The sequence below is a fragment of the Haliotis rubra genome, unplaced genomic scaffold, assembly GCF_003918875.1.
Source record: "Haliotis rubra isolate DU_JTF1 unplaced genomic scaffold, ASM391887v1 Scf29, whole genome shotgun sequence".
NCBI lineage: Eukaryota > Metazoa > Mollusca > Gastropoda > Lepetellida > Haliotidae > Haliotis > Haliotis rubra.
In genome coordinates this window covers 1,638,126-1,653,607 of record NW_025766957.1, presented here as the reverse complement: position 1 = coordinate 1,653,607, position 15,482 = coordinate 1,638,126, and the positions used below count along the sequence as shown (strand labels likewise).

The window sequence follows — 15,482 nt, the reverse complement described above, 5'->3', positions numbered from 1 at the left end:
CAAATAGTAACCATGTCATTAGAAACCCATAAGCGTATATACTGCAGGTCAAATATCTGTGTTTTATGCAGATTTTCGTTTGTTTATAGATCAGTGTCAGCGACCAGGGAAGAGAAAATCCCAAAACCGTTTTGTAAGTCCCGCCGAAACCTAACAAGTAGTCGTTGTCTGATTGGTTAATCCGTTCGGCTGTCTCGCGTTTGATTGGACGGTCATAGGTGGCTCAAAGGTTAGCTGACGTGACCTTCTACTAGGTTTTGTTAGACTCAGTATAGCAGTGTAACGAATCATACTGAGCCTAAGTTTACTTAGACTGGCAAAATATCGTCCATGTTTGCAGTCTCATGGCCAGAGTCAATGTACATTGTACAATGTGCTTGGATTTAATGACCTATGGCACTTGGTGTTCCCTAACATTGAGCATTGACCTGCCATGATGTAAGTGGAATACTGTTTAAGGAAGTTTTAAATTGCAATTCACTCATTGAAAGTATTTCGCATTTTTAAAGTGGAATTTTAAGGAAAATTTAGTTGGCATCACTATTATGATGTTGAAGAAGAATCTCATTTTCTGTTTGACTATATTGTTAAATCTTGATGTTTCTTATAGTAGTATGCCTTGTGTGAATGATTACATATCATAATTTTCTAGTTCATAGATATGTATATTTTGATAGATATTCTTCAGGAGGACTCTAGTTTGTGAAACTCTATGAATTGATCAGAGAAAAAATGGGAAGATCTATCTTTCATTGAATATGATTGATGAAAATATATGCAATATATGCCGTCCTCCATGTTTGCAGTATCATGTCAATATACATTGTACAATGTGCTTGAATTGTTAGCTTAATGTAGCTTTGTACCAGTGTGGTCCTGTGTTGGCTTCTTTAACTTTTATTGACTCAACTTAAATAACGGCTTGATGGCCACTGTGACAATCTTTGCTATGGCTGTACTATAACACTCAACCTATGCCTCACTAGAGAGATATTGTTGATGTTGTTGATGATGATGATGATGATGATGATGATGATCTGTTTTACATGTCCTTTGCTTCATAGATCAGATGGTTCATGTGGGATTCCACATTAGAATAGTTTACCAGTATGGAATTTGATTGGTATTGTATTCAGTAGTAGCAGGCAATTATCCTGGATTAATTTGAGACATATCTTGATTTTGCTAAATTTGGCCATTCAGCTCTTCAAAGCTGTATCACTAGCTATAATTTTATTATGATGTGAATTGGGAAATTTGTGGCAAACTTTTGGCTGAATATTGCCTGTGAGAAGATCTTGGTAAAACAGCATGTTTATCATGATATCATGTTCTCCTGGTCCAATGATTTCTTGACTGACAAAGCATTGCTGGAATACTGTCAACATACAAGAGCAAATACGACTTTCAGCCAAGGGACACAACTCTGTATCAGGCACAAACAATTAACAATTATATACAGGCATGTGCTATTTTAAATGGCCTTTTTCTGTGTTTTCATCCTCATTAAAACTTATCAATTTGGAGGAAAGATGTGCTGAAGTATATTTAGACAGATCATCATGTTTGTTTGACTGACCGATGGGCATTTTAGTTAAATTGCCATCAACTACAATACAGGAAAGGTTTGTTGAGTTTTCCATGAGCAAATATTTGATGCAAGATGTTTGTTTGCGAGAACTGAAAACAGTGCCATATTTTCGTGAAATCTTCCTTCTTCAGTCAAGAGTACCTACTGCCTTTCCTGTGTGTCCATAGCGACAAATGTACATTTATTGTTCCTGTTACTGAATCCATGCGTTATGCCAGAAATTTGGCAGCTGGCTGTCATTATACATGTGTCCATTTTACTTTAGATAAAAGGCCTCATGTGTTATGCTTTGGAACCCTTTATAGTTGCATAATCTGTCTTTGGATTATGAACAGACCTTTGTCTGTTGAATATAAATAATCTCAGTAATACTCACACATGTTTTCCAATGTTTGTGCTACATCAGTGATGTAATTTTGATATACTCTTTAAACACTAAGCTATTATCATTTAGGAAAACAGTGATTGCAAATCATGATGTTCAACCCAGGATTATATAGTGTTGCTTATAGAGGAATGCTCAGTGCACCTTGTTTGTTGAGGGATTTACCTAATATTGCTCATGTGTATAAACAAAACATCTCAGACATCTTTTTATGCCCCCGCCATATATGACTGGTGGCATATAGGGTTACCCTCGGTGTCCGTCCGTACGTACGAAACTGGGAATGTATTCTATCCACTTCTCCACCATAACCGCTCTGTGGAATTCAATGATCTTATACATGGGCTTTCTTGGGACTCTAATGGTGTGCATCTCATATTTTGTTTTTTTATTTTATTGTTTTTTTTTGTAAGTTTAGAGACATTTGAACTTAGGTACATTTTGCTGAATTTCTCTATGATGATAGTGTAATAGGGGATGAAGTCTATCCACTTCTCCACAAAAACTGCTTAACAGAATTGAATGAACTTCTACATGTCTTTTGTAGGGACTCTAAAGGTGTGCATTTCATAATTTTTTATGCAATTTCCTAGTTTTGTCACTTTCACAGATGTTTGAACTTAGTTGAATTTGGTTCTATTCATCCTGTTCGGCCCATACAACAGGGGGTGTACGTTATCTACTTCTCCTCAAAAACCACTACACAAAACTCATTTAGCTTACATATGTCTTTTATAGAGACTCTAAAGGTGTGCATCTCATATTTTGTTTTTGTATTTTATATTTTTTTTGTATGTTTAGAGACATTTGAACTTAGATCAATTTTGTTGAATTTCTCTCTGATGATAGTGAAATAGGGGATTAGGTCTATCCACTTCTCCACAAAAACTGCTCAACAGAATTGATTAAGCTTATACGTGTGTTTCATTGGGATTCGAAAGGTTTGCATCTCATAGTTGCATAGATGTTTATTGAACATGTTCGTGAATTTTGTTCAATTATTGATCTTTATATGATAATAGGTTGTGTTATCTAACCCCTCAACACATTGTTTTTAGTGTTTTCAAGTACTTCTGTGGGACCCTGAATATGTGAACTCTTCCTACAGCAGCGGGGGCATCCATGTCCCTGGACACAATTTTTTCTTGTTACACAATGTTTTAAACTTGCATGCAGTGCAACATGTAATGCATGTCCCCCTGTATTGGCCCTGTCAGAATGATGCTGGATCCTTGTAAAACATGGAGCATCATGTCTGGAAGGTGTTGGATCCTTGTAAAACATGGAGCATCATGTCTGGAAGGTGTTGGATCCTTGTAAAACATGGAGCATCATGTCTGGAAGGTGTTGGATCCTTGTAAAACATGGAGCATCATGTCTGGAAGGTGTTGGATCCTTGTAAAACAAGGAACATCGTGTCTGGAAGGTGTTGGATCCTTGTAAAACATGGAGCATCATGTCTGGAAGGTGTTGGATCCTTGTAAAACATGGAGCATCATGTCTGGAAGGTGTTGGATCCTTGTAAAACAAGGAACATCGTGTCCAGATGGTGTGTGTTTCTTGTAAGAGATGAAGCGTTGTGTAAGGAGTTTTTGTTTCTGATGAACAAATCCCATAAATGCTTTGCTTCAGACTATGAGTGAATATCAAAACCACAAATACAGCTATATATATTTTCTAACACTTGTCACACATATGTTGCCTTAGATTCGCCTTAATGGTCAGTTAAAAGTCACTTTTTTGTGCTTTGTCATGTTATAGGTCCATACTTGCAATACTTTTGGACAGCCTTTGTATTTTGTCTTTGTCATTTACACCAAGCATATATTTTAAGATCTGTTAAGATGTTGCCTTCGAATAAAGTATTTGAAACCTGAATTCATTGGAGTTCTCATTCAGCAGGAAATATTAACGATGGTAAGTCTACGTAGTCTTGTCAAGCAGACCAGACGGAAACTGGGGCGGTGGAGTAGCCTAGTGGTTAAAGCGACCGCTCATCACTCCAAAGACCCGGGTTCGATTCCCCACATGGGCACAATGTGTGAAGCCCATTTCTGGTGTCCCTTGCTGTGATATTGCTGGAATATTGCTAAAAGAGGCGTAAATCATACTCACTCAATCCGGGTGAAAACTTCAGATCTGTGTAGATGTTGCTTTCGGAAAACGAAACAAAAACAAAACCTGTCTTGGATGGAGTCCTTATTTTGGAAGAAATGTCCACAATACTTTATGACTTGTGAAGATCCGGGTTAGAATTGGTCTTCAGCAACCCATGCTTGTCATAAGAGGTGATTAACGGGATCAGGTGGTCAGACTCTGACTTGGTTGACACACATCCTGTCCCAATTGTGTAGATCGATTCTCATGATGTGAATCACTTGATTTTCTGGTCCAGACTCGATTGTTTACAGTCCACAGCCATATAGTTGGATTAATGTTGAGTGTGGCTTTAGAAAACAAACCAAACAAAACCTTATGTAAAATGTACATGTATGTGAACTTTTCTAATGGCTATTGACCTAGCGGCGGGGTTCTGTAATAAGAATAACAGAGTTGTGTTAAGACATACAAGTGTTGTATTATTCTTATCATATATTATGACCATTCATAATTATGGCTGTGGTGTGGTGTGGGTGGTGATGATTGTTCTAAAGGGGGAAGTCACCCATTTTGTTCTGGGGAGGAAGGGGTCATCAATTTTGTACACATGTAGGAGGGGGGATGTAATTGATTTTTCTACATGACATGCAGGGGGTTCACTCACTTTGTATGTAATTTTTTATTTTATTTGTTTGCTTATTTATTTATTTATTTTTATTTTTTTGGGGGGAGGGGGGATTTCATTCACATTGCACATGCTTCTCCATAAACATCATCATCAACCCCCTAGCCATAGATCATGAACGGTCCCTTACAACCTATATGCCAGTCGTAAGAGGTTGTATAATCGACGGGATTAACAGGTTCAGTGATTTGATTGGTTGTGCATCATCGGGTAGTCACTGGATTATCTGGCCCTAACTCATAGCTTGACAGTCCTCCGTAATAAAACCGAAATATCGCTGAGTTAACAACAGACGTCTTCTGGAGTTGGTTGTATATTCCCCCGTCATATCCCCAAAGTAGGTCAGCATCACATTCCAGCCTGTCACAGACCAAATATCACGGAATAACTGCCGCTGCTGCTGAAGCAAATTGCCCAGTTTAACACAGCGTCCTTTTGTCTGAACACAGAGAGAGAGATATATCTACAATATGGCGAGAAGAATAAGTGTCCCCTCGCGGTACAAGTGGCGATTGAGGTTGGCGGGAGATGTGTGCATTATCGTTATAAGTAAGTTTCCAAGTTTCTACTGATGAATGTAATGCATGCCCACTTTACCCTCAGTGAGATTCAAATAATTCTGTCGTCTGCAATTGTAATTATGGATTCTCTCAGCGGCGGATTCTGGGGACATGTAGGACAGTTATGGACATCAGATGTGTGAATTACCGGCGACATCATGATATTTATCATTGTGTTATAAATCCAAATATTGCCATGCTACTGTCGAACAACAAATATAAACTTATAAGGAAGGACAACAATGTTTGGATGAACTTCTTTATAACAGCGAGAGTGCTGAACAGAATGGGTGTGGAGAGACATATGTACAAGTGTGAGGTGTTTGTACAGTACAATGGTAATTAAGACTGCAGTATAGGTATTGGGAAGCCAGTTAACACATTGTTTTCTCACACTTGTATTCTTTTCATCACTTGCTGAAGTTGTTCATCCACATATTGCTATCCTTCCTTACTGCTTCAACGTCTTAACGCCTCTCAAAGAAGCTTGATGACAAACATACGCACTGTGAGCCCATTTGACAGTTTCGAATAGCCGTTCACTATGAACTCTAGACTTGCAGGGCACCTAGATGATAGTCTACAGTGCACCCTACCCACATCCATTGAATGCGATTAATATACTACCCATCAAAAGTTTAGACACACTGAAAACACTCACTATACGTTGTGTATATACATGGTTACATCGAAGATTGATTTCTCCACTAACTTGGGGGAACCAACTGCAAACCTTATGCAGATGAATTGCACGAGGATCATGCATCAAATTGCTGAAAAGCATGTGCAAATATCATGCATGTGAACAGCTGCCTTTTGGTGTAAAATTTTGCTAAGAATTCGCCAATTTTCACCGAGTTTTATCATTTCTTGAACTCATGCCAATAATCGTTTCAACTGTACGAATTTGTTTTACAATACATCAGTTCACTTGTAAACAGTACCTTTAAACACTATGGAATAATTTGCAAAATTTAGTTTAGAACAGTAGCCTGAAGTGAGTGTCTATATTTACACTAGTGATTCTAAACTTTTGACGTGAAGTATATAAACTCGCTCTAACACAATCTATATTGCGAAAACGATTAATTTCTGAAATCGGCATTCACCCATATCCCTGCTATAAGAAGACAGCCTGTAAGCAAGAAGTCTTGGACCAGACAAACATGGGATTTATATCGTTAGCGACGTCCCACGCCGATGTGAACGTTATCAACTAGCATTGGGCCAGGCAACCAGCATACTTTGCTGAGGACCCATTCTAAATCGGAAACCCCCTGATTTCTATCATTTTGGTGGCATCAATGGAAAACTGAACGTATTCTTCATATTGTCATTAGATTTTCTAGCAATGAATGGTAGAACTGGTAGACTAACATTTGTTCCCTTTAATGAATTTATATTATTCAAAATTATAATCTATCTATCCATCCATCTAGCTATCTATTCATCCACCCATTTATCTTTCTATCCATCCATCTGTCTGTGTATCTATCTGTCTAATTTATTTTCTCGGGACAAGGCTACAGACTATTGAAATGTCTACAATGTAACTATTCTAGTGGTCAAAGCGTTCGCTCGTCACGCCGAAGACCCCGGGTTCGATTCACCACATGGGTGTACAATGTGTGAAGCCCATTTCTGGTGTCCCCCGTGGTGATATTGCTGAAATATTGAAAACGGCGTAAAACCGTACTCAGCTAGTGCTTCCTCTACGATTTCGTGAACGTTCGAATGTGTATTCAGATCATACAGCTTCCTAAAGGTTAACATTCCATGCCACAATTACAGGCTTTTGACAGATGCCGAAAAATCCTCTATGTCATCAGTGGAATAAACATAGCACGTTAGAAGTACTGCCACACAATCTAGGCCATCCCTTCAGCGGCGCTGGGATAGCCTAGTGGGTAAAGCGTTCGCTCGTCACGCCGAAAACCCGGGTTCGATTAACCACAAGGGTACAATGTGTGAAGTCCATTTCTGGTTTGGAACTGTTTTCAGTGTGGAACTGTTTATAAAACAGTCTGAAATGGAGCTCGTCAATTTGAAACTTATGCACTAAAAGCTTGATAAAGCTGCTTTCGGATTCATTTTAGTGATTTCATTTGGCCGATTAAAGTTGACAAATAGTCCTAACGTGAGCAGAAATTGGATGTCCTCAGATCTGTGTGTTGTGGAGCGAGCACCAAAATCTCGTTATATAATGAGGTTAAGTGACCCGGCGTTGATATGGCTGCAGTGATGCTTAAAACGATATCCACTCACATGTTACGTGAAAATAGGCCTGTCGAACCGGTACACTAGCTATTCGTAATTATAAGTGAATTCTTACGCCTGCAATGTGTAGACCGCCGCTGTGGTGTAGTGGCTAGAGCGGAAAGTCGCGGGTTCGATCCCCGGCCCCGTCATACCAAATATATATGGTACTTATTGGTCCCGCCTGGCGCTTGGCATTAATGGGTACACACAAGGACTGGTCGACTCGGAGTCAGTATAATGTGTCTGAGTGGGGTATTCATGCTTCACTGCCGCATGGTATCTCAGTGGGCTAGCACTATATAAATGCAGCTGTAGTCTGGGCTAGTACAAGCAGCCACACATGTACATACACACGCATGCACGCGAAAAATTCTTAAGTACGACTTTAAACCCCATTTCACCTCACCTCACCTGCTATGTGTAAGCAAGAGCATGGTTAGTGTAGAAAAGTGATTAAATAACAATTTTAAAAACATCAGCTACTGCCGTTAGCAGCCTTGAACAGCGCCGAGCTTTCTCCACACCACCTCCCTGCGGACATCACTGTTGTATAATAGAGCGAGAAAGTGAGTGAGTGAATTTGGTTTTACGCGGCTTTTAGTAATATTCCAGATGGGGTCATCAGAAAGGGGCTTCACACATTGTTCCCATGTGGGGGATCGAACCCCTGTCTTCGGCGTGACGAGTGGACGGTTTGACAACTAGCAGAGCTACAGATAACATTTTGGCTCATTGAGTTATGCACTCGCTTGTGTTCATCTTAATTGGGTATTCTAATTTTCCTTTGAATAACCAAATCAATTGTACTCACCTCACTCAAACTCAATTGGGTATTTTGCCATTTTCCATTGATTTTAAAAATGTAATAAAGTTTAAATGTTAGTGTTTGTTATTCATATTTTATCTGTAATATGAGAAACGATAAGAAAGACTGAAAGTTGTCAAGTTCATGTCCTGAAATAGAACCTCTCAGTATACCTCAGGTATTTTATCTATCCACCCGTACGCAACCTAAGATTGGACATTTTTGTATACGCATGTGAGATCACATTTACTGAGTATTTACCAAAATTCAAGCGTACTTGTACGCAACAGACTTAATAGGAATTGAGTTTTCACATGAGCGACGTTAAACCTTATTTCAACACTCACACCCCTCTCCGACCCCATCCCAAACCACTCACACCTTTAACCCCGGATTGTACCGTTCCTTGTAAAATCACCCACAGTAACTAATGTCTTGACTAACGCTTAGTCTATGAATACATAATTTTGACAGAAAACAATAATTCCATTTAAATCGAAAAGGAGACCCAATGAAAGGGGAGATTCCTGAACCTGGGGTAATCTAGACTTGCTTCATATAGATCTTTGAGCACTGCAGTAGGGCTTGGGGAGAAAGCAAAATAAAGCGGTTCATGGACTGTGAATCTGTCTATCTAAATGTGGTGACGATCGTCGTATAGCGTCGCTGCCCAGGCGTCGCGAGATGCTAATAATGGGTACACAGTAACATTGCTTCTAATCTTTTTAGTTGTTCGTCGTTCTGAACTATCTGGGTCGGAACTAAGACAGCTTCATCGTAAAACCTTGCATGTATCTTTCATCAAATCCCCAAGTCTGGCCTAACACCTTCAAATGTCCAATCCAGTACAGTTTTTACCGCATAATTCCCTCATTTCAGTCGCTATAATAACAATCACCTTCAGCAAGATGGCGACGCCGGTCCACCAGGGCTTCCAGTGCCACGACCCCCGCCTGCAGCAGCCCTACAAGGCAGGAGCATCCGTCCCTAACGCTGTCTTATATGGGATCGGCTTCGGACTGCCGGCTGTTGTGGTAAGATCGTCTTAGAGTGGACTTATCTTGGTGTAAAAGAGTTCTGTCGCATGCTTATGTTATTGCAAATCAAAGTCATATTTGTGAACAGAATACGGATATTCGCAGAAGTAAGTTAAACTTCCGACCTAGTTATACGCTTGAAAACAAATTATTACAAATAAGTACAAACATCACCCAAAAAGTCACCTAAAAAATGACACGTAGTAGTCCCAGATAACTGTAACTCGAGATAATATCAGTAGGTGTAGATCCGCACATAAAAGGGAGTGTCGTTCGTTCACAGGTCGGGCTTTTAAAATGCACCACCTTCGACTTTGATGTTGTCAATCTGTTCCTATTGCACCATGTGTTAAGACAGTCCAGCAGTATGTTCATATCGTTCCAGGCGAGGATACTCACACACTTTACATCTATATTAACCCCAAATAGAGAGTTCATTCATAGCCTGGGGCGGTGGGGTAGCCAAGTGGTTAGAGCGTTCGCTCGTCACGCCGAAGACCCAGGTTCGATTCCCCACATGGGTACAATGTGTGAAGCCCATTTCTGGTGTCCCCCGCCGTGCTGGAATATTGCTAAAAGCGGCGAAAAACCATACTCACTCAGGGGCGGATACAACTTTTCGCGAAGGGGGGTGGGTGGTGGGTGGGGGTGCACACTCTTGAGAAAGTTGGGGTGCACACTGCATTTTCGCGAGAGTTTCAATGGTCATTTAATAAACTTTCAGGACCCCAGCACCCCTCTTGATCCGTCTGTGCTCACTTACTCACTCATTCACAGCCTCAGTAAGATCGTCGATGTATAGATTAAAAAGAAGCGGCGATAGAAGGCACGTGCATCCTTGCTTTAAACCACTCTTAACACTAAACCACTGTGTGAAATGACCACTCGCGCGCACACTACAGTGCACACTTTTTGACAAGCTCAGTACCCGAGGACCAGTGCTAACCCCGACCCCCAACAAGGAAATACCTCAAATAGTTTAGAGAGACCACTTATGTGAAAGTATTCTGGCGTCTGTTTCAGATGATCCTGGCGGAATCCTTCATAATTTACAAGCAGGAGAAAGGGAGCAACCGCTGGGGGTCGATGATACTGAAGTCTTTTGAAGCCATTGTTCCTTTCTTCTTTGGAGGCGCGGTTACCCACCTGACCACAAATGTACCGAAGTTTGTGATTGGCCGACTTCGTCCAAATTTCTTTGATGTCTGCAAACCTGATTGGTCGATGGTTGACTGTAGTAATGGCGGGTATATCACGAAGAATATTTGCACAGAGACCAACACCAAACTTATTGACAAGACCAGGTAAATACATTATTCCGGAAACATATATCATTTCTAACAATCAATAACACGAGCAGTATTTAATTCGAACCCCGGTGTTTACAATGATATTAGACAACACATCCTTGATTGGTTGTAACTTAAACCTACAGATACTTGGTAAGGGGATCATCACGCTTCGTAGTATGCAAGCTAGTCTGTCACACAGACCCTGAAGCAAACATATCCAAGAAATCCCACGCAAGTCTAGAAAATGTGACAAGTCTAGATTTCCACAGCTTCAGCTGAAAATGAAGAAAGTCTCAGGGCTCATTTTTATTATATTTTGAATTTTTTCACTATGAGCCTTTTTTCTGTAAATTTTTAATTTCAGAGACTAGTTTTTAGTCTATATGCAAGCTGACTCGGTTTTCATCGTATCCTAATTGCGTAGATCGATACTCATGCTGTTGATCACTGGACTGACTGGTCAAAACTCGATTATTCAAAGACCGCTGCCATATAGCTGGGATATTGCTGAGTGCGGTGTTAAACAACAAACAAACAAAGGCATTAGAAATATGCATGTCACATGTTAACGTCTCAAAGAGGTATTTAGAAGTTGTTTTGTGAACAAAGGAACTAGTTTTACGGATATACAACTTCTGTTATTACAATGAATGCTAGGTATTGGTGTGATACAAACAATGTCGCCAAGCAAGTGATCTGCACATGCTCTTCACAAGACATTACTGGCTCGATAACGGTATCAGTATCTGCACTTGCTCTTCACAAGACATTACTGGTCGATCAGTATCAGTATCACTTGCTCTTCACAAGACATTACTGGCTAACGGTATCAGTATCGGTATCACGTACTGGCTCGATAACGGTATCAGTATCTGCACATGCTCTTCACAAGACATTACTGGCTCGATAACGGTATCAGTATCTGCACATGCTCTTCACAAGACATTACTGGCTCGATAACGGTATCATGAGTTTACAAACATTACATGCAAAGCATCATGGGGTATCGGTATTTCACAAGACAAAAAATATCACATTGGTGGCTCGATTTATCTGGCTATGGCTTGAAACAAATCCAGCAATTATGTACAGGTAAATGCTCTTCACAAGACATTGGTGGCTCTAAAAATCATGTCGCATGCTCTTGACAAGACATTATAATCAGTATCTGAAATAGACATTTACATAGATTTCTCTTCACAAGACATTAATTGCTTGCTCTTCCATATTATGAGTCTTCACAAGACATTACTGGCTCGATAACGGTATCGAGTATCTGCACATTCTTCACAAGACAAATAGGGTATGAGTATGACATGCTTTATAATAAGTTAGTATCTGGTTGTTTACGATATAATAATTCTTTAAATACATATTTCTGGAAGCAGTAAATTTATTACATTGAAATAAATTGGTGGCTCGATGTAAACTCATCTCCAAGACGAGTTGGGATCTGCACATGGACATGACGGACAGTATCTGAATCGTTTCTGCTCTTCACAAGACATTGAGATAACGGAATACTTTTTCCCAGCGACCAGTATCTGCACATGTTTCAATAGGTAATTTATGGACATTTGGGATAACGGGTATTTTCACAAAATTTGATTAAAATATTACAGTGACTTTGTTAACCTATAACGGTTTACGTTCACAGTAAAGAGATATCATAATGAGATTTCATACATTCATTACTGGTGATAACGGTATCAGTATCTGCACAGCTTTAGAGGAAGATGTTATGCTCTTCACAAGGGTTGTTAAGTATCAATTGGAGCGATTGATCGGTATCAGATTCGCACATGTTGGACAGCATTTTTGGGCCAAGCTCTTCACAAAAGGAAACGGTATATTACTTTCTATATCACAAGACATTACTGGCTTGATAACGGTATCAGTATCTGCACCGGAACGGCAGTTGTATCTAGAACTGAAGAAGTAGTAGCTCTCCACATAAAGAAGATTTGCCCTGCTATTAACAGAGAGGAATAATATCATCACTTGCTGAATTAATTCCCTGTAACTTCACTTAACCTCTGTACATTATACCATGTGTAATATCACTACACTATTGGCTTCCCAACAACCTCCTTAATCCCCTGTGTAAACAACCTATGTACATCATGCCCTACTGGCTGCCAATCAACATCCTTAATCGCTTATGTATGCAGCCTATGTACATCCTCTCAACTGGCTTCCAATCAACCTATTTAATCCTGTACACCTTCTGTGTTATCAATCCGCTCTATTATATAAACGGGGCGGTGGGCTAGCCTGGTGGTTAAAGCGTTCGCTCGTCATGCCGAAGTCCCGGGTTCGATTCCCCACATGGGTACAATGGTGTCCCCCGCCATGATATTGCTGGAATATTGCTAAAGGCGGCGTACAAACCATACTCACTCACTCTATTATATAAACAACTCATTTTCGCCTCATCCCTCATCTATTTTATAATGTATATAATCACCCAAATTACTTCCCATGTATCACTTGCTTGACAACGACATTTGAATCTATGTCGAAACGTCGCATATACAGAATAAAGACGTTGTATATCCATAAATTAAAATTGTCCCCATTCTTCATCTCCTCAACTTCTAGAATGCCAATCAAAGAAACTATCCCCTTGTTGATATTAATGTGGTCCGTGTTATCCACGGGTTTGTGTTGTTTCACAGGGTGTCCTTCCCGTCTGGTCACGCCTCGCTCTCTATGTATTTCATGGTCTTCCTCATCGTGAGTACTTTTGCCTCTCTTCAGATACAGAGAGTCATTGATGCCTTTCAATTTTAACCAAAGAAATTATGCACTGAACCAGAATTTGTTCACGAGTGAAAATCACAATGGCACTCATGATGGAAATTAAAGATATGTAAACTGAGTTTTCTCAAAACTGTTAACGTCCCTCGAAAACAAGCCCTGGATCATAGGTACTGTTTCTGTGTACTTTTCTTCTTTTTCCCTTTTGAGCAGCGAGGTAGCTTAGTGGTTAAGGCGTTTTCTCGTCGTATCGAAGGCCTCGGGTTCGATTTCCCACATGCATATGAATACAATGTGTGAAGGTAATTTAGGGCGTCCCCACCGTGATGTTGTAGAATATTGCTAAATGCGTCGTAAAACTAAACTCACACACACATTGTTTCCGACCCGTGAAGATCCGGGGTAGAATAGGTCTTCAGCAGCCCATGCTTGCCACAAAAGGCGACTATGCTTGTTGTAAGAGGCGACTAACATGATCGGGTGGTCAGGCTCGCTGACTTGGTTGACACATGTCATCGGTTCCCAATTGCGCAGATCGATGCTCATGCTGTTGATCACTGGATTGTCTGGTCCAGACTCGATTATTTACAGACCGCCGCCATATAGCTGGAATATTGCTGAGTGCGACGCAAAACTAAACTCACTCACTCACGCACACATTGTTTCCTTTTGTATTCAATTGGAATGGCCCAGGAATGATGTTTGTCACCAGAACAAAGTTAAACGTCCCTCCGCCATGCCATGGTTTCCATCTCTTTGTTCAGCTGTACCTGCAAAGACGCCTGACCTGGTCCAGCTGTCCACTCCTCCGGCCGGTACTGCAGCTCACCTTGTTCTACATGGCGCTGTGCTGCGGTCTCAGCCGTCTGTATGACCACCTGCACCACTGGGAAGACATCGTGGCTGGAGACGTCCTGGGGCTCAGCATTGCCGTGTTGGTGGTGAGTTGTCACTTGAAGCAGTGAAACTAGTTTCTCTTTCATTCTCGAATGTAACGCAATTCAGTATCCACGAAACCACCCCAAAAGTTTCAGCTGTAGAAACACACAATGAATACTCAATTACAGAGGGTATAACTATACGCAAGAAGCATTAACACCCCATTGGAGTCTGATAAACAGATAAAAACGTTCCTCTCACCATAATCGAACATGCCCATTGGACAAAGATTAACAGATTCGCGTGTTAGGACTGTTTCATCAATGACACCTTATGAAATAAAAGCTAACATAGTTCGTGCTTATGGTATGATGGGATTTGTGCAATGGTTCTACTTTCATCAAGCGTTTCTTACGATTATAGACGCCATTACAGGTTTTATCGCTTAAATGTCCTGTTGAAATTCTGTTCATAGGCGTGTTAAACCCAGCTTACTCACTTACCAAGTAAAATGCTTTCACAGATCAAAATCACCATTCGACAGTAATTCATGGACATGTGCTTACGATATGACAGGATTGGTTAGCAAAGATTTTATATGATTATGAAAAGAGTGTTCTCCCTTGTATTTTGTCACTGAAATTTCACAGACGTGTTAAACCCAACTCACCCACACTCCGATGAAAATGCATTCACGGGATTAAATAAAAATGTTCACAAGGAAATAACAATGTTCGTACAATCACTATTATTTCAGTTTTTCAAAGTCCGCCCCGTGTATATGTGTGAGGCGCAGGCTGGGGAGGAAAATCCGGAGTACCCGGGAGAGATACCGGAAGTAAAAGTGGACCCCCCCGAGGAAGAAATAGCTGAAGAGAAAGATGATCCAACCGTTGAAGAGACACCGGAAGTGACAGGTGATCCCACCGAGGAAACAAAGGGTGAGGGAGCCCCGGATGAAACAATTAAAGTTGAAATGGCGACGGAAGTTGCCTAGTAGAAGTAACAGATTAAGCCTAACTGTAATGGTGCATCTCAATTGGGAAATATTAGTTAATCGCTGCAAATCTCATGGAAAGACAGACCAGAAGTATGTAGTCACTGTTGATGTAATAAAAGATACATATAC

At 40.4% G+C, this 15,482-nt stretch overlaps 1 protein-coding gene across 2 annotated transcripts in view; it reads left to right on the top strand.

The window, feature by feature from the left end:
• Positions 1–15,482, top strand: part of LOC124281800 (phospholipid phosphatase 1-like) — a 27,796-nt gene extending 12,314 nt beyond the window's left edge. Inside the window, exons 2-7 of one of the 2 annotated variants that reach the window (XM_046717792.1) lie at positions 5,211–5,310; positions 9,265–9,419; positions 10,446–10,726; positions 13,393–13,450; positions 14,239–14,415; positions 15,111–15,482. In XM_046717792.1, coding sequence (XP_046573748.1) covers positions 5,232–5,310; positions 9,265–9,419; positions 10,446–10,726; positions 13,393–13,450; positions 14,239–14,415; positions 15,111–15,350 — 990 coding nt within the window. In that variant the 5' untranslated portion in view covers positions 5,211–5,231 and the 3' untranslated portion in view covers positions 15,351–15,482. Of the gene's footprint in view, positions 1–4,854; positions 5,311–9,264; positions 9,420–10,445; positions 10,727–13,392; positions 13,451–14,238; positions 14,416–15,110 lie in introns of those variants that run through there. The other variant, XM_046717791.1, reaches the window with a different exon arrangement.